Source organism: Thunnus maccoyii, chromosome 6 (assembly GCF_910596095.1).
Source record: "Thunnus maccoyii chromosome 6, fThuMac1.1, whole genome shotgun sequence".
NCBI lineage: Eukaryota > Metazoa > Chordata > Actinopteri > Scombriformes > Scombridae > Thunnus > Thunnus maccoyii.
In genome coordinates this window covers 14,051,883-14,070,361 of record NC_056538.1, presented here as the reverse complement: position 1 = coordinate 14,070,361, position 18,479 = coordinate 14,051,883, and the positions used below count along the sequence as shown (strand labels likewise).

Here is an 18,479-nt window from a genome sequence, read left to right as displayed (position 1 = left end):
TATTGCCAGCAATCTAATACATTTATAAAAGAAACGAAACACATCAGAGCATTCATTCAGTGAAAGAACAGTGAAGTCCTGGACTTATTTTCGTCATTGTCCCTCATGTTTCACAGTCCAATAACTTCTACCAAAGAAACAGACTAGCCCCATTTGAACTAAAAAAGGTCTTAGTCTCCTATTATCTTTCCTGAAAATCTAAAATGGGCCTATTCATTTACAGCCAATGCAGTGCATGAAAGCCTTTAAGGCAAAACAATAGGTCTGCGTGTGAAAGGATCCGACTGCATGTGGCTGCATGAAAAGAGTGTGGCCGAGGTGACTGAATTATGAGTTGTATGGAAGAGATGGTACATATTTGTGACCTGTTTTTAAAAGTCTTCATTACGAACCAACAGGCTTGTAACTGAGAGGCACAGACACAGTAGAGAAACTGGAAAGTATAAAACCTTCATTATCCTTTAAAATGTGAAGTCATTTTCTTATGTCTAGTGCTTACCAGGCCTTGTGGATATGGTCATTTCTCAGGATCTTGACAGGCACCCGCGTCTCCCCCAGAAACACATCCTGAGCCAGATTCTCACTGTTCCACAAATCAACTCTGCAAAGGCAGAAGATGCAAACTGAGACCATGTATTTTATGTACGAACATATGGCGTTAAAATACAATCAAACTACATGTACATCAGGTAACACAAAGTTTTTGTTGCTGTGTGTGTTCAGCACAAACACGTAACCAACCAATTCCAATAAATGGCAAACAGGGGTTTTTAAAAAAAAAAAAAAAAAATCACTTCTCTATGGTGCTTACCTGTTTGGTGCATTAAAGCCAATACAATACCCGTGCAATGACATCACCTCAAATCCAAACCTCAAAACCATGCATGAGTGTTTACCTTTGAATCTGTCTAGCCTTACCCAGTGAGCTATGAGTCCACTGTGATGGGAGCCCCACATATCCTTAACCAGAAACCAAGGCTCTCTATCAGTAGTCAGAACACACCAGATCCAAATTCACTTTTTTGTCCTCAAGTTGTTAAGAAATAATTTTTCTTCTGTCAAGACTATAGAGGGGGAACGAGAGAAGGAGAGAGAGAAAGAGAGAGAGACAGAAAGAGTCACAGAAACACACAAATGAGAAGGAAAAAAAAATAACTTACTTGATCTCTAGTTTTTCAATGTCCTCCTCCTCCACTTGGAAATGAGACTTTTTAGAGTAGCTGCTGGACCGCGTGACCTGGGGATGGACATGTCAACCAGTTCAGGCATCTCCAACACTTTCCAGCGAATTGCCTAAAGGCTTCTCTGGTTTATAATTAGACTTGCTTACACACACAGTGTTTTTGCGAGCCTATCATGTGGTTAGACAGCAAAATGTGTAGGTACAGGATTTACCTCAAAGAAGAAGGTCTCTTCAAACTGAGGGTTGCTGGTTTTCTTCTTTACTTTTGTTTTCTTTTGGTCGGACCTTAGGAGATAAGTTACAGAAACTCTTTTCATGAAAAGGTTCCTTAAACGACTATTCACATGATAGTTTATGATTTCCATTGCTTTTGAAATTCAGTTTTTTGTTCTTAGCACTAAGATTATGGTGATTTTTAAAAATCTGCACTGAGGAGCAGCTATAAAATAAAGTCAATAAAGTGCAATTAATTATATTCCTGTCTTAGCCACAGTTCCCTTCATCAACTACAGCTGGTGTAAAATGGATCAACATCAAACTAGTTTTAGCTGCCCTCCAGTAAGTCTCAGAATTGATTTAACATTGTTTTCATATGTACTGCACCACATGGTCTGGTCCCTGGTTACTTTGGTGAACTCATGACCCTGCAGTATGTAATAGAAGCTCCTCAGATCTAGTCTTACTAGTTGTACAAAGGTCCCAGTTTGTGGTAAGAGGTGAGTTGACATTTACAGTCAGCAAGACCTACAGTGTAAATTCATTTAAATCACAATAAAAACGAAACAAAAAGAAAAGCTACACAACTGGGCTCTTGATTTAAGACTTGACTGATTGACATAGAAGCCACACAGAATAACACAATGTTGTGATGTAGTTAACATTCACTACATACATATTTTAGGCCAAACATATTTAGTTGAGCTTTATTTTACTTTATGATGTTATGATTAATGTTTTCACCTTTTTGTCTTTATCGTTTAGTGTAAAAAAAAATTAATTACAAAACATGAATCATCTCTTCATTTAAATTGGCAGCAGTCTCCATTTAGTATCATTAATATCAAACTGTCAAATCAACCTAGCAAACGAACTGCTTCTGTACTTGCACACTAACATGCACTAACATGCATAGACTAATATAACCATATACAGTATATGTGTGTTGTTAAGAACAGAGTACTCCCTTTATTATATGTCTGTGTGTGGCATTCAGAGTTACCTGGCAGGTCCAACGAGTGACACGGTGGCATAGGGGTCACAGTTCTGCCCACTGATCAAAGGCAGTCCCTGGCACTCGATTATCCTACAGGTGTCATGAAGAAATACACAAGGACGTCAATTAATACTACAATTACCACGATGTTAGAACAAATTAAGCTTAATTTCTGTGTTAATTTACATCAATAGTGTCTCAGTTGCACTACTAGTCTAAAATATATTTCATTTACAGATCATCTTCCACTCTACATGATACTGTGCAGCTGATCATCTTGCAACATAATTTTCAACATTTCAAACAATTATGAGGTGACCTAAACATCGGGAGAGATTAGCTTCCTTCAGAGCATAAATGGTAGATAATTTCTTGTTTGTTCAACAGATTTTCTCAGTGGAAAAGCATTTGTTTTTAACCCTCTATGTTCTAGATTATAACTGCACCAAGTGAAAAAAAGGAGGTTACTTAAAACAGGAAACTTTTATCAAACTTTTTATTTTTATTTGGTAATTTTGGAGTTGCTACAATGGGGATAAACAACCACCAATGTTAAACATTTGTGTCTTTTTTTAAAAGAAGACATTTAATCAGAAAAACAATGTGTTTAGTTGTTTCCTCTGGTATAATGCATGTGCCACAACAGATAAAAAGTCAAAAAAGCTTCCGCACTCTGAAAGATGTCTCAGAAATCTCTCTCTTTTTATTTTTCTATTATCTTCGACGGTTGAGCACCACAGAACAAGAAATCTGCGTGACTGACAAACGTAGACATCGGCTTAAACAAAGTTTAAAAACAAATTAAGTCAAAAAGTCAAGTAATAGCCAATAAAAAAAGATAAGAATCAAATTCCATTGCATCATAATTTTTTTATCTTTCGCACATATTCTCACACAAACACACACGATTATGTGTGAAGGAAATACTACTTATATAATACATTAATTACTTTTAACCCAAAACAGTCTTGTGGATATACTCCAATACAACACTATTATTTTAACAATGGTGAAGAAGCTTGAGCGTAAAGTCGTCAGATTGTCAACAACATAAAAAAAACACACTACGCATTGATAAAGTAGTGTTACAGTCGCCATTTAGAAGTACTGCTTTGCCCTCATGTGTGGCTCGTGTCACACAGGGACCACTGCTTTTTTCACAGGTGTTTCAGGTGACAACAAACAGACACTGTAGGCACCCTAAACAGGATGTGGCTGCTAAGCAGGAGTCACCGGGGAATAAGAATGAATTCAGCTCTTCGCTAAGTGAGGCCAGAGGGAGAAGACATGCAGAGAGAATGTCAGGATGTTTGTGTATAATCTTCCTGGGTGTCATGACATTATTCCCTATAGTCTCCTTTGCATCTATTTTCTTACTCAGCCCCACCTCGCTCTGCTCCTATCGTCTCTGGTGTAATCATGCTGCAACAGGATGGCATGCAGACATAGAAAGTGTGCAAATTATAAGCTTGACACCTGTGATTCTGACTTTGCTGCCCTGTCTGCGCGGGCTGATGTTCATCATCTGTGCGCATACAGCACGAGGAGAGCTGAACAGAGAGCAGGTGACAGTTTAAGCAAACAATCTGAGTGACACAGTGAATGACGGCAGCAGAAAACCACAGAGCTTGCAAGTGTGTGAAGCGCAGGCTTCCTGCTCAGATGCCATCACTTCCTCTGCATAACCCTGCTCTCCAAGTATGAATGGGGGGTGCAACAACAGGAGGTGCGCACATGCACACTTGTACGTGTTCTTTATATGCTAACCAAATCCAACAATGAGCGTTTTTTTTCTGAGCAGACCATCATCTCTGGTTATTATCTGGTGACAGTTTTCACTTGTGACAACATTTCTAACTCAAATGTCCAGTTAGGAGGTAAAGGTAACAGATAAAGTTATGTTGTGACACATGCAAACCTTAAAACAACCCACTAAGTGCAAAGATCGGTGACTGATAGGATCTTATCAATGATTACCTCTGTACATCTATTTAAAAAGAGATCTTACACCATATTAGTCAAAGCACAAATATTGCATTTTAAACAAATACTTTTTTTCTGACAATTTTTTCTGGTACTATTTTAACTTCAGGTGTTTCAAAACTATGTACTGAAAAAAATGTATACAGCTTAAAATAATTTGATTTGCTGCAGTCTGGGGCTGCTACTAAAGATTATAACAGTTTCTGATGTCTTGAAATAGCCTTTTTGTCTGACCAATGGTCCCAAAACCCAACGATATTTAATCTACTACACTGTAAGACAAGGAAAAGGAGTAAATCCCCACATTGGAAAAGCTGCAACTATTTAAATTTTTTGCTTGAAGGTTTGAACTGAAGATGTATTGATTATTAAAATAGTTGCTGATTACCTTTTTGTCAATCTAATTTTCTGTCTAATTGTTGCAGCTATACTGCAGTCACCGTTGCTCAGAAGACAAGGGGAAGGTTTCCTCTGTCAGTAAGCTAAAGTTGCTGTTGTTGCCTGCGACAAAAAGCTAAAATACAGATTCTGTTTGTTTTGGGAATAGTGCGGCCAAAGACTCCCTAACCTCTCAGGACAGTGGGGGTGTTGTGTCTGCCCCCAGTGTCTCAAACCACACATCTAAAATAACAATCTCTGAAGTCATTGTTTAGAATGATTGTCCACTTATTTCTACGTTCCTGACTGTCTGTCATATCCATATGTTTGATACTATAGTTAAGGCCAAACAAGGGTTTAAACGCGGTCTTGTTCTGTCCCTTTAATTGTGCCTTCACCCTTTTCATTATATTATTGCAGGCAAAATCTAGTTTTGTAGTTGGTTTGCACCTGTATTTTCTGTTTGTTTAGTTTACAAATAAGATGCATACCCGATACCTGATCCTCTTGTGTAAAGTACTTTAGCACAAGCTTTTAAATTGTTGTAAATAAACAAGAAGTTGAATTTAAAGAACAGGAACACAATTAAGACAACTAATGGAGAACAGAGAGGAAGCAGGATTTGATCGTAGGCCAGAGGAGGGACTCATGTGGTTCTCAACTTTTCATTTCTAGCATGATTTCAATTTCACTTCAAACTTGTCAAAATTATACAACAACCAACTGGATCAGATGTCACTTGACTAGCGACAAGGGGATCTAGATACTCACCGGACTAGTAAGTGTTGACCTACTGAGCCATTCTCTGTAATCACTTCATTCAGTTTCATCTCCAGGTGAACCTTGCCCTGTTAAAATACGAGGAGAGGAGAGCGACAAATGAAAACTTTGAAATGACTCATGTCACGATATCTGTTTTACATCAGGTCTGAGTCAAAAGTTTCTCATAAAGTCCCAGGTTACAGTAAGGTGAGGTGTGCTTTCAAGTCAGTGACAGTGAATGAACACAGATTTATCTTTCTTTACTCCAAGTTCACCAAGTCAGTAATTAGCTTAAAAAAGGTAAAATATGATAGAAGTGTAGGATGTATTATTCAGCCTAACTAACCACTAACCCCATTTTTCAATTCACTACAGACATGCACAAATACTTTCATTGCATTTAAAAAAAAAAAAAAAAAAAAAAAAAAAGGAGTCATCCATTTTTCTCTCACTTTCATATTTGAAATAGCTTCTTGTTATTCTCTGTTCTTACTCGAGCTGTTTTAGGTTAATGGAGGTACCATGTGTGACAAGAGCCACAGCAGCTGTGAATTTTGTAATCATTCAAAAGGATCTTTACGGGGTCGGATGTGGTGAAGGCTGCCGGTCTCGCCTTCGGAAGTGTCAGAGAGAAAGAGAGAGAGAGAGAGAAAGAGAGAGAGAGAGAGAGAGAGGGAGAGAGAGAGAGACAGAGAGAGAGAGCTAGCAAGAGAGAGAGGGAGCTAAACAAAACGCCCACACACTTGCACTCTGTCTCTGCAATTCAGCACTTGGCTGAGATGGCGAGTAGTTCTTTCTGATGCAAGATAGGCCTTTAAGCCTGTATAATGCTAACCAAATGAGTCAATATCAGCAGCAAATTAAACACTCGTATTACAACTACCTATCCCCTCTGTTTGGAGTAATGAGTCAATGTGGTCACAACGCTGTTTGTTGTTTGTCTCATATGATTTCTACCATTGTAAGTGTCTTCATCAACAAAACAGGTTCACTAGGATATGAGCTAACACAGCTCACAGGGGTACGTTACATGCACAGCCGCTGTTTGACTACAAACCAAGAGGCATTGCAATAACACCTCCATCTCTCACTGATGTAACTTTGCAGTTGAAAGTGTCTACTTGTGAGTGAATCAGTGTAGCAGCGGATACCCAGAATAGTCTGGCGTGGGCTAATGGCAGCTAGAGTCAACACGTTAGCTACAGCAGCACACAAGTGGTAGTGTGCTGTAGTTTCACCCAACACAAGCAGACCACAAACTCATCTGATCAAAGACAGATACAGTTGAAACAAAACAACCCACATACATCATGTCCTATATGTAATAGAAAGTAGAACAGCAGACCTGAAAAATGTTATCAATAACATGAAAAGCAAAAAAAAAAACAGTTTCAACACATAAGGCAGACATTAGAGCACAAACATCTCATAAATCAGGACTATAGCTACAGTGTAATATCATAATCATTAGTCACTGCTGCGACAGCAAGCTTACGGGCTAAAGTAAGCCAGCTGCAAACAATCTAGTTTAGAAGTGCAATTGATGTACAAAAATAAAAATTAAAAAAAAGTTACAAACTCATTCAGGGAATTCAATGGCATCAGTTATCAAGTTGTTAATCCCACAGAGTATTGACTTCACCAGAATATTTCCTCTTGGGCTTTGAGCAGGTCGACATACTGGTATTATAAAATAATGACTATCTGGATTTAGCCAGTATGCAAAGTCAAAGTAACCATCTTCTACGCAGTCATAACAACAAAAGGTAGAAGTGAAGTGGTGACAAATACTTCATAAATTTTAGCAAGACTTTTGAAACACTGAGATTTTAATCCTATACTGGTTCTGGTCAAATGCAAATTCTAAAAGCAGCATAAATAGTGACTTTCATAAGAATAACATCAATGAACAAATATGAAAATATTATTTGTAGTACTAGCATTTTCCACTGTACTAAGCTTCAAAGCCCCCTGCTGTTGAAATCCCATCTTTGACAGGTTTGCAATTTTTCACAATGCATACTACAAAGTGTTTACAATGTGCAAACTGTTACCCTGTAATCCTGTAGATATACGATTCTTGTTTAAAAGTCAACAAGTCTCACAGAATTATTTGACCTCCTTCATGTCATGACATACGACTCTGCCAAAAACATTTCAAACATGAGTCTTGCACATTGCCTTTCATTCTCCTGCAACCGGACTGCTCAGATAGTTTTTTAGTGTGGGCCGACAGCAGCAGCAGCAGCAACCAATCGATGAACAGAGTTGAGCCTGTCTCTGCATTTCAAACTGTAAAAACATGACAGCCTGCGCAGAGACTATTAAACCTTACTTTGACATGGAAATGATCTTATCTGTATGCAAATTTTAGACTACATGCGAGTGAATTTCCTGCTTGTTATGTTGGGGTGCTGCACGTTATCAAAGCATGCATGCCGAGCCAAAGGTGAATGGTTGTCACTATCAAGAACTTCAGTGCCAACTTCAAAGCATGTGGAAGACAAACCCAAAGTTTTTACATTATAATCAGGATGGGATACACTGTAACTTGAGTGGCAAATGTGTTTGTGACTCATCACTAAAAACCTCTTCCTTAGAAATTACCTGAACTTCAGAGTTAGGATCGACTGGATGAAGGCTAAACCAGTGCTCCTTTCCACTGTATTTACACAGGTCATCCTTCCGGATCGACACCTTGCCTGAAAAGACAAAACAAACAACTCATGCAACAACAACTCATCTATTGAGACAGGAAAATATACTTGTGTAAGTGTGCTTATTGTGACTTACCAACTGGTAAGTCCCTTTGGAAAACGCTCTTGGCGTAAACATAGAAGGATAAACACTGAAATGTACGTGGGATCTCAAAGTAGAAGTCCTCTCCATAGAATGGGCTGTAAACAAAAGGCAGAGGTTTAAACAACAAGATTTTGGCTTTGGGGGAAAAAAAAAGAAGTGTATGAGAATGTGTGTAGTAGGTGGTGTAATGTGTGATAAACTAACCAGATTAGTGGCTATAACCCAGGTTACCTTATTTGACCCATGACACATAGGATTAATCAATGATTTGTGAAACTTGACAGTTGATTCTTGACATGGGCTGCATTAGTGTTAGTCAACTTTAAAGACTTGTTTTGGTGTAGTTCATAACTGTTTCCAATCCAAATGAACCTGTTTTAAGAACTAGGATCAATTGTTTTTATGTAAATGTAAAAAAAAAAAAAAAAATCTGGCATCTTCTACACACTTGCAGTTTTTAATTGACATTTCTTCTCCTTCCAAAATCATCACACAAGTTGGTGCTTGACTTTTGGAAAGACTGTCTGCACCACTTGCAGATACTGGGATTTGGACCACATTCACATCTGCTGCTCTACCAGGTCTATAGTAGTGGTATTTCTGTACCCAGCAGGTGAGCATCCGCACTGATAGTTTTTGAAATTGCTGGGATAGGCCGAGACAGTGACTCACACCAGCTGCCGTTAATAAATGATAAAGTTATGTGAGTAATGCAATCATGTATGTGGCAAACAATTGCTGTCTGTCGCTTTATGCACTACCTGTTCTTTTGTAGTTTTACTGTTATACTGTTGTTAGCTGATAAAGATGATTTGATACAAGATCAGATTATGTGGAAAAGAAAAGATCGGTGTTGTGCTACAGCCTAAACAGAACAATATTTATTGTCATTTATGTGCCCAAGTATCATAAACACAGGATTGTGTGAATTAACTGGGAAATGAACTGTCTGAGCAGAAGGTGGAAGACACAGGGTGCCCTTATGACTCATCACTGTGGTGGGGAATGTTGTAGCTATGCTATGTTGCTACGTTGTAGCTTTAAATCTGCCACCATTGCCATTCATCCATTCTCCTCCGAACATTTCTTTTCATTTCTTTAATATGCAATTGTACAGTGTACAAAGAAGAATCTCTGAAGTGGGAGCTGGACTGAGTAAAACCCCAAAAATGCCTAGAAAGGGCAGATTTAGATTTTGTAATGTGCTGGGAAGTACCGTTTGGAGAAGAGAAAGATCATATGTTTAAAAGGCACCAAAAAAAAAATAATCTACCAAGAAAAATTGTGGTGGACACTATTAACTAGGGCTGCAGTTAATTATTTTTGTTTGTGATTCATCTGTTATATTCTGGATTAGGGCCCAAGACGACATCTTCAAATTGCTTGTTTTATCTAACCAACAGTCCAAAACCCAAAAGTATTTAGTTCACAGTGACGTAAAACCGAAAAAAGCAGCAGCGAATCATCACAATGGAAGGACAAGAACGAGTGAATGTTTGCCAATTTTGCTTGAAAAATGACAGAAAAGATTAATCGATTATCAAAATAGTTGCAGTTTTTCTGTTGACAGGCTAATCGACTAATCAAGTGATCGATTCAGTTCTACTGTCAACCAGCAGGTCTTCAATTACATCTGGATTTACAGAATGAGCAAAGGGTCTGAAGCATTAAACATCAATTTAGAGCTGCAAATAGTGGTTGATTAATCGATTCGTTGATCAACAGAAGATTAATCAGAAACTATTTTGATAACTGATTAATCCTTTCAGTCATTTTTTAAGTAATAAAATGCCAAACATTTCATGTCATTTGTGAAAATCTGCGGCTATTCTTGGTCTTGTTTGATATTGAATTCATTATGTTTGGATTTTGGACAGCTGGTTCATCTACAGACATTGAATAGAATGATTAATAGAGAAAATAGTCTGCAGATTAATCAAATAATAAAAATAATCTATAAATGCAGCCCAAATGAAGCCTATCCCAGCATGCTGCTGAGAGATAGGGCTGTGACATAATTCAATGTTATCATATACTGACTTTCAGGAGAATCGTGTTGTAATGATATGATGGTGACGTGTTACCGTTTCAACAGCATGTGCTAAACACTGTACAACCTGTAGCCTTGCAGCAGAGTGGTTTAGATCTCTTCTGTTGAGCGCAGGACTGACTGCCCTGTAGGCGCTGGCAGAAACACAGAGAGCCCAAGCATCTGTGCCTCTCTCTCCTGCCAACAAAATTACCTCGCGACCAGGACTACGAGCTGGACAGCTTGATGTGACATAGCTGATTGTAGGTTAAGCACTACCTCAACGTACATGCTGGCTGCAGATGGACCACCTGTCCCGAACAGGCTGAACGGTACTTAGACAGTTGTGCTGGATTAACTGTTCATATGTTCAAGTAAAACTGCAATCCTTGTTGTTCAGGTTTTTCTTACAAGTCACCTTAGACCAGTTAAGTCTGTTCAATCGAGGGGGAAAGAAGCAAAAGAATTCTCAAATGAGCACATAAGATAATCTAAAGAAGTATCAGAGACATTAGTTCAGTTTATAGGTCATGTGCCTTGATCAATTATACTTCATGGTTCCACTTTCTCAGTCCCATGCAATTCTGTATAAAAACTCTTTATTAGTACCAAGAGAATCTGGTCCTACAGCTCTTCAATCCCTGCACCGATGCTTCCTTCTACAATTTTGCATCCTGGATGGTGAAATATCTTGCCTGACACCGCACTAGGTTTGGCCAACACATCCAGCACACACCCACGCATCCTACTCAACATCACATGGAATTATGCACTTGTAACCTCCCCATTCTGCACACTCTCGAACATACACCCACCATACTACCGTACCTTCCCTTCTGTTGTCATCCTAGCTTCTAAATAATGTGAGAATAGCTAGGTAGAACCACTTGACCACGACTGTTTGAACATGCCTGCTTTATCCAGGGGATTAGCTGCAATTAGAGCTTCCATACAGCCTTTAAACCATTAGAAATAGGAACCCATACAATAGGCATGAGTCAAGCACCGTTGCATAAAAAACACCAAATTTGAGTGATTATTAAGATGTGCTAACCAGAGGCTAAGGTAGTTGAGAGTGACACAGAGAGAAAGACAGGGGAGAGCGTGGGAGGACACACTTCCTCAGAGACTGTAAAATCCTTTTGAATGGCACCGAAATCAGGAGAGAGGAAAAAAAAAGAGCTGTTGCGAAACACCTCGAGAAGGCAGGCCCATGTTTACAGTGAGATGTGCAATGATGTAGATAGAAACCTAAAAGGTTTCCTGATGCCCATCTCCCACACCTTTCTGTGAACCGCTTGTGAACATGCAGCTATTGGTAAAATAGCTCGTTTCAGACAGAGTCACTTGTTTGCTAGCTCAATTGGTACCCCACACACATTCAGCTCTGAGTCACGTATCGACAGTTTCGAAGATGTAATCAAGTGACTGCATTTAAAACGGACAATTCTCTCACGATAGGGCTACAACAAGTCCCCAACCAGAGTTCTCAACAGGTAGATTTTTTTCAAGTCTGAAAACAACACCCTGAAAATTGTACAAAGAATAACAGCAGCCAATAGTAATACTCCAAAAAAGGCTTCAGGCTGTGCAATTCTTTTGGTTTCATTTGAGCGAGCTATGTCTTACATCCAGAAGAATACGTTACCAGTTGAAAATCAAAGTCACTGAACTTAATGCTATGCTCAGAAGCACTCATCAAGTGTGTAGCCAAAACTCTGACATATAAACTGTATACATGGCTAATATATTATGGAAGTTATATGTGGCTGATAAATCAACCATCTATATTGGAAAAAATAGGGACAATTAACATAGTTCCTCAAATGGGATGTTGCATATTAGGCCATAATATCATGATTTTAACTTCAGTAATGATGGCAGTTCAACAACCAGATACATACAGTTACATTCACAGGTAAAGTACCAGTTAAAAGTTTGGACACGCCTTCTCATTCCCTTGAATGAGAAAGTACAGTAATCAAGTAATCTATCAGATATTCTGTCAATGAGTCAGAAATAATGACAAAAATACTGTCCAAGGTCCAACAAACTTACAAAGGCTTTCAGTATATAATGTATACAGTATTTAGAGAAAAGCAGCACAAGCTAAAACTACTAAACTAAGCACAAACTATTACTACAGTTATTCCTACAGTAGCAAATAAAAATTGAAGTAGCAAATTAAAGCAATCGTAAAAAACTGTTCACTACAAAGTTGAAAGATTTACTTCAAGGAGGAAATAACGCAAAAAGACACTGAACCAGAAACTTAAGCCCACATATAAACAGAGGGATGTTTGGATTTCTTGTGTAGTCAACATTACTTGCTATTGATGAAGTGTGCAATGACTTTACATGATAAAACTCCAGACGCTAAAACTCTCGTTCACAACTGCAATCTCCTCCCCTGAAGACTTTTCTTCTTCTTCTCCTGAAGTACTAAACTGACCAGGAAAATAAATTATTACTGTGTAGTGAATATATTCATACTACACAATTACACTTTTTTAATTACTACACTACACGCTTTTTTAATTGATGATATGGAGCTGTCCTGAGTATTGATTACCAAAGTTTACACTTCATTACTACGAGTAATACTTTCGGCTATGTCTGCTATTTTTTATATTAGCCATAAACCCACCCAAACTGCCATATTTTTTAATAATACATCCCTAATGCCAAATCCTACCGATTTTATTAATCATTATTATTATTTAATAATAAACTTCACTATTCATTTACAATGTGTCAAAATGTAGACACTGTAAACTGGAACAAAGCCACTAGTCCGTGCTCAACAACAGGACAAAGAATAAATATAAATGTATAAATATAAATATAAATGTTTGAAAGTTAACCCTTTACTGTAATATTAACCTCACTGACACCAAACTGTACCGTAAGAGCTTTAAAACTGGAGCCTTAACTGGAAATAAGACAGTAACAAGATGGGGTTGTAAACTGGAATCTACATTAAAATGTACAAATAAAATGTTACAGGGGTGATCTGCTTACCTGACACTTTTGTCAAACACCTTGGTGCGGAACACCTCCTCCTGATCAAGACTTATGGTGGAAAAGGTACAGAGATCCCTTTGTCGATTTGGACCTGAGACCGGACCCAGGTTTTTAGCTTCACCTGCAACGCCAAGAGAAGAGCATCGTTACCATCTTGACTGGCCTCAAAAAGACACTGGTCTTTCTTTCCCAAATTAAATGAAAATATAGAGTTCTTAGACAATCTTCATTCATACCGTGCAGTAGTACAATCTAAAGATATTAATCTTACATTAAACAAGGTACATGTGACTATCAAGTGAACTAGATGACATTTCAGCACATTTTTTAGACCTTTGAGAGTTTCACAGGCATTGAAGTTTTAGATCTTGAAAAATCTTGACAGAGCTAATTCATTGCAATACACTAGTGGAAGTGTAGAATCTGGCAACTCTGAAACTCATTTAAAATGCGTCTGGATTACAAAGTTTCTACTGTTCATCTTCAGAAGAGATAAAAAAAAAACAAACAAAAAAAAAAAAAACAAACCAACAAAACAAACTTGGCCTTAAATAAAACTGAAGTTAATTTTACTGAGCCTGACTCCACACAAGCTTATCTTAATTAATATCATGATTGCAATCATACATGGTACACTTAAAATTTGTTTTTATATTCAACATCCTCATATTTGTATGGGGACGCTGGCTGTTGTCGGTTATCAGGGCAAGCTGCAGAGCGGATGTAGCTCAAGTAGACTTGAGGCTCATATGTGGTTAAAAACATGAAACATTGACTTCCTCAGTATAACCAATGGTGACGATACAGCGCTGATTCACAAATGACAAACACCTTTGTCACACACACACATCACTTGCACACTTACATTAACGCACGCTGGCAGGCCCAGATTACAGCCATAGGCTTTTATGCAACACATACATGAATAATGCACAAAACAAAGGCGAGATTCAAAGATTAAAAAAGGTCAGTACAGCTGAATAGCAGCCACTCAAAATACAGCACTATCAATATCTTCACAACGAGTCAGATTTGGACCAGAGGATTAGTGGGACACACAGTGGTCTAAATTAGTCCTTTAGCATTGAACAGGTAGCCTAAGCTCAGGTGGAGTCCTAATTAAGAAAAGCCACCACCGAGATCAGGTATTTAACAGGCTATTAATAATGGTGTATGGCTAATCTTAAGAATGACCAGTAAAAACAGCCGAGTTGTCGCTAAGCTCGGACCAGGATGACCTGGTGGGAGTAGAGCGCACAAGCACATATGCACACAGACACAAACACATACTGTTCACTACGGCTTACCAAACCTACAGCCAACTCTTCTCTTCAATAACATTTCCACTAAAACAGAAGCACATCACCCGGTGAAAACCATGACCTAAAGGTCAGAGAGTATGCTTCAACAATATCTGATTTAACTGCTGACTATTTAGATATTTCGCCTATTGGGTTTTCCCCAAATCTATCGTAATAATGTGACAAATAAGGGAATACATCTATAAAAATATACTGGCCATGCTTATTAGAAAAGAATACATCTTTACAGAATGCCACCTCCATTGATGTAGGCTAAAGGAAAAAGGACAAAGCGTCAACGAGGAAGAATGGAGTTTCGCAAGACTGCAAAGTGAGTTACATGCCATTATAGTTCCTCTATTTTGTTCTGCTTACCGTTTTCTCATTAATTCATAGTAGTGAAACTGACATTTGTTTTCCTATTGTGTGCCTATGCATACGAGCCTTTCGTACTATTTAGCCTATATTCACCTGACAGTAAATACAGAGCCAAACACTTCTAGCTTGTCAAGATATCTGTTTATCAATTTGTGTAAAGTAGGTCAACAGCCACTTTACACTAATAAAATGTGTTCCCAGTGCAAAGTTTTGTGCTTTTTCCCCCTTTTCATATAAACTGAAAATAAAAGCACATTTTTAAACTGGTTTCTCTTGAAGATTGACACACAGAACTTTTACTTTTTTTCCATCTTGATGAAGATGAAGCAATAACACCATGGCAAATGTATTCGTAACCAGAATCTATTACTTGTGATACCATCACAGGAAAGATACTGCCACAGTGGTGTAGACCAGTGGATATGTTTTAACAGTGTAATACACAAAACTGCAACTTTTTGGACATCCAGTTATCGGTTGAGTAAAAGCGCATTACAGGAACCGGTACTGCTGAAGTGTTTTGAATCTCTGGATGAAATGTTTGAAAGAAAAGCAGCCTTACACAGCTTAAATTTAAATTAATTGGTCAAAAAAAAACACCAATTACACATTCAAAACACTGGCACACAACCCAGCCTGTGAATGAGGATGAGGAAACTGGCTTGTAAAGTATTTGAGTTTAGGCCAGTGTTTCCATTAGATGCAACGAGACAACCATATTCCAATAGTGACCTTTAATCAGTGATGATACTGGCTAATTGTATTTAAAAATATCTTGAGGGCCGCCTCCACATGCTGGTCAGAGACTATAATTCAGAGACCTGAAGGGAAACTGTGCAGCTATGTGATGATATTGAAGTCAGATCATCAGGTTGGTCACTTCCTCACCCATCAGCCAACATACCAGTGTGATATTATGTGCGATGATTGACAGCAGTGATATAGATACTGCTTTATATTTAACGCTGGGTATGTCTGACTGAAATAACTCGAGTAGGAAGCGTTATAAACTCTTGTTTTGCTACCTGAGACGATTTTTATACGCGTTAACCTATGTGATAACTTCACATTGTCACTGAAATTAACTACTTGACTGTCAGATGCCTGAATGGGTTAGTGACGATGGACTGCTAGCCTGTTTTGCCACCCAACGTTAACTTAGCTTACAAGGAAAGCTGAAGTATACACAAAACGCCCACGATTTTTTTTAAAAAACGTTAACATTTCTAATACACAATTAAAAACACCCAGTCTGCTCGTACAGCTTCGTTGTTGGTCGAGTAGCGCTGCTCCATGAATGAAAGCTCACAGCTAGTAGCTGCTGCTAGCAAGCTAAGCTAAGTTGACGTTAACCAACAGCCAGCAGACCGACCAGATGAACTGGCTGTCTCTGCCTCCACACGGTCGGCTGTTGGTAGCACACCGCGCCCCTCCGGCTTCCCCTGTCGCCGCTCGCCTCTTCTCCCAACCTCCCCCCTCCTGCGAGAGACGGAAAACATCGGCTCGCTAGTCAAAACTTACATATTTTCCCCCGCAGGCTCTGTAAAATCCGAATCCCCGCGTCGTCCTCTTCCGCCATGGTCCGAGCTGACTGTGGTCGCTGCTCCGGTGCTTTCAGCGCTGGTTGATCATATCCGTTTATGAATGCAGGCAGAGTAGAGGAAAGACAGCCCCACTGCCGCGTCACGTCAGGCTCTGTACACACTGGTGCCTCAAAACGTTTGGATCAAGCTTCCTCAAAAGTCGAGCCCCTTTTGCCTGGCTAGCACTTCAGTCTGGAGACGGTGTGAGTTTTAAACGGGCTTTAATGTCTCCCTGCTGGGTTGCTCAGAACGGAACAGCGGCAACACTTGGCGGAGAACCTAATTTAACTTGTGGAGCTATTTTAGCCAGCTAATCTTAAATACCAGCGCTTCAACCTGTCCGTGTTTGTTGGCGCACACAGTTTTAAGATTGCTGAAACCACGAAGAATTGATTAAAACGTTTTCACTTTTGAACCACACTGCAAAAACACACCGCGCTCTAAAAACGCATGGATTAATTAGAAACAAATGCACACAAAATGTTTAATTTTTGCAAGCACATGACAGCTAGTTAGTCTATTAGCACTCTTAAAAGTTAGCAGGCTAATATCCACTTTTTAAAGTGCATTTCAACCTATATAAAAAAAACAGAAGTTTAAAAGAGCATGATGTGCTACTAAAAATGATGTTAGCATCCATTGTAGTTGTTATTTCCAACATATTTGCATTTGGCAGCAAGATTATACCCATTTGTATCATTTATCAGTGACATTTTCATTGAACAGATAATGATTATAAAATAATGATTGTGTCATAGCAGGGTTTCAGATTTTTTGTATTATTATGCATGGGAAGATACGGTACTTACAATAGGCTTTCCTGGTGAACATGAATGCTTAAATTATCAGTTAAATTTTAGTCATTTTGAACAGTGTTTCCCAAATATAATTTTTCTGGATTGACATCCTTTGTTGTCTTCTGTCTTTCAAGGTGATGTTGCCTTTGTTTGAGTGGAAACACAGGCCTGATCCTCATCACTGATAGTGACAGGGAGCCTGGAGGCGCAGTCAGGTACTGTAACTATTAACTTTTACAACCAGTTTCTATGTAATACCAATGCCATCTGCTAAAATCTAGCACATACTAGTCCCCAACACCTAGACACTGTGAACATCTAATCTAGATGTGTTTCTGTGTTATTAATTTACACTTACCGTTAACTCAGAGGCATGTGACTGCTGATGGAGTGACTTTTTAACTGTACACACAAATGTCACACAATTCTCTACTGTCTACCTTCAACGTTTGGTCACATTCAGGCTATTGACTGAATGAATTATGTAATATTTTATATCTTTATCAAATCATGTTTTTTAATATAGTCATTCAGTCCATGTAAGGAAAATCTTATTTTGTGACCAGGAATCCTATCTTTAACATGTGTGTTACAACAATGAAAATATGTAAAACTGGCTGGTCATCATACTTTCTATTTTACATTTGTATCTCATATTTTATGAAAGCACATTAGCAGCATAGATAGCATGTGCCCTTTTGTGTACTGAAGTGATTGCATGCAAACATATGTTTGTTTCACACTATACTATTACAATATGAAGATTTTACTTTACATTTAGTGCAACTAATCTTTACTTATCTCAAGATTATAACCGGCTCACAGAAAAAGTAAAAATGAAATGTTTCCACTTTTATCTGAAATAGTACAAATAACACGACTTGAATTGTTGCAGCCACAGCTTTAATAGGTAGTCATCCCTTATTAAATGGCAGATACAGATACAGGGAAAATGTTGCCTCCATGGCATAATCAGACTGCTGAGATGTACCAAAAAGTATGATCCACCTGTTACTTGGCAAAACCCAGTCTTAGAAAGTAGAAAG

General features: G+C 38.4%; 2 protein-coding genes across 2 annotated transcripts in view; one reads left to right on the top strand and one right to left on the bottom strand.

Moving 5' to 3' along the window:
• Window positions 1–16,651, bottom strand: part of rasa2 (RAS p21 protein activator 2) — a 28,537-nt gene extending 11,886 nt beyond the window's left edge. Inside the window, exons 1-9 of the mRNA XM_042414622.1 lie at window positions 16,575–16,651; window positions 13,372–13,495; window positions 8,313–8,416; window positions 8,127–8,221; window positions 5,529–5,605; window positions 2,403–2,486; window positions 1,396–1,468; window positions 1,161–1,237; window positions 500–601 (exon numbers count right to left, since the gene is read on the bottom strand). Of these exons, the coding sequence (XP_042270556.1) occupies window positions 500–601; window positions 1,161–1,237; window positions 1,396–1,468; window positions 2,403–2,486; window positions 5,529–5,605; window positions 8,127–8,221; window positions 8,313–8,416; window positions 13,372–13,495; window positions 16,575–16,632 (794 nt within the window). The 5' untranslated portion in view covers window positions 16,633–16,651. The remainder of the gene's footprint in view (window positions 1–499; window positions 602–1,160; window positions 1,238–1,395; window positions 1,469–2,402; window positions 2,487–5,528; window positions 5,606–8,126; window positions 8,222–8,312; window positions 8,417–13,371; window positions 13,496–16,574) is intronic.
• An 87-nt stretch (window positions 16,652–16,738) lies between these two features.
• trip12 (thyroid hormone receptor interactor 12) overlaps window positions 16,739–18,479 on the top strand; it is a 45,924-nt gene continuing 44,183 nt past the window's right edge. The window contains exons 1-2 of the mRNA XM_042414610.1: window positions 16,739–16,837; window positions 17,568–17,648. The gene's annotated coding sequence lies outside the window, so the exon portion shown is untranslated. The remainder of the gene's footprint in view (window positions 16,838–17,567; window positions 17,649–18,479) is intronic.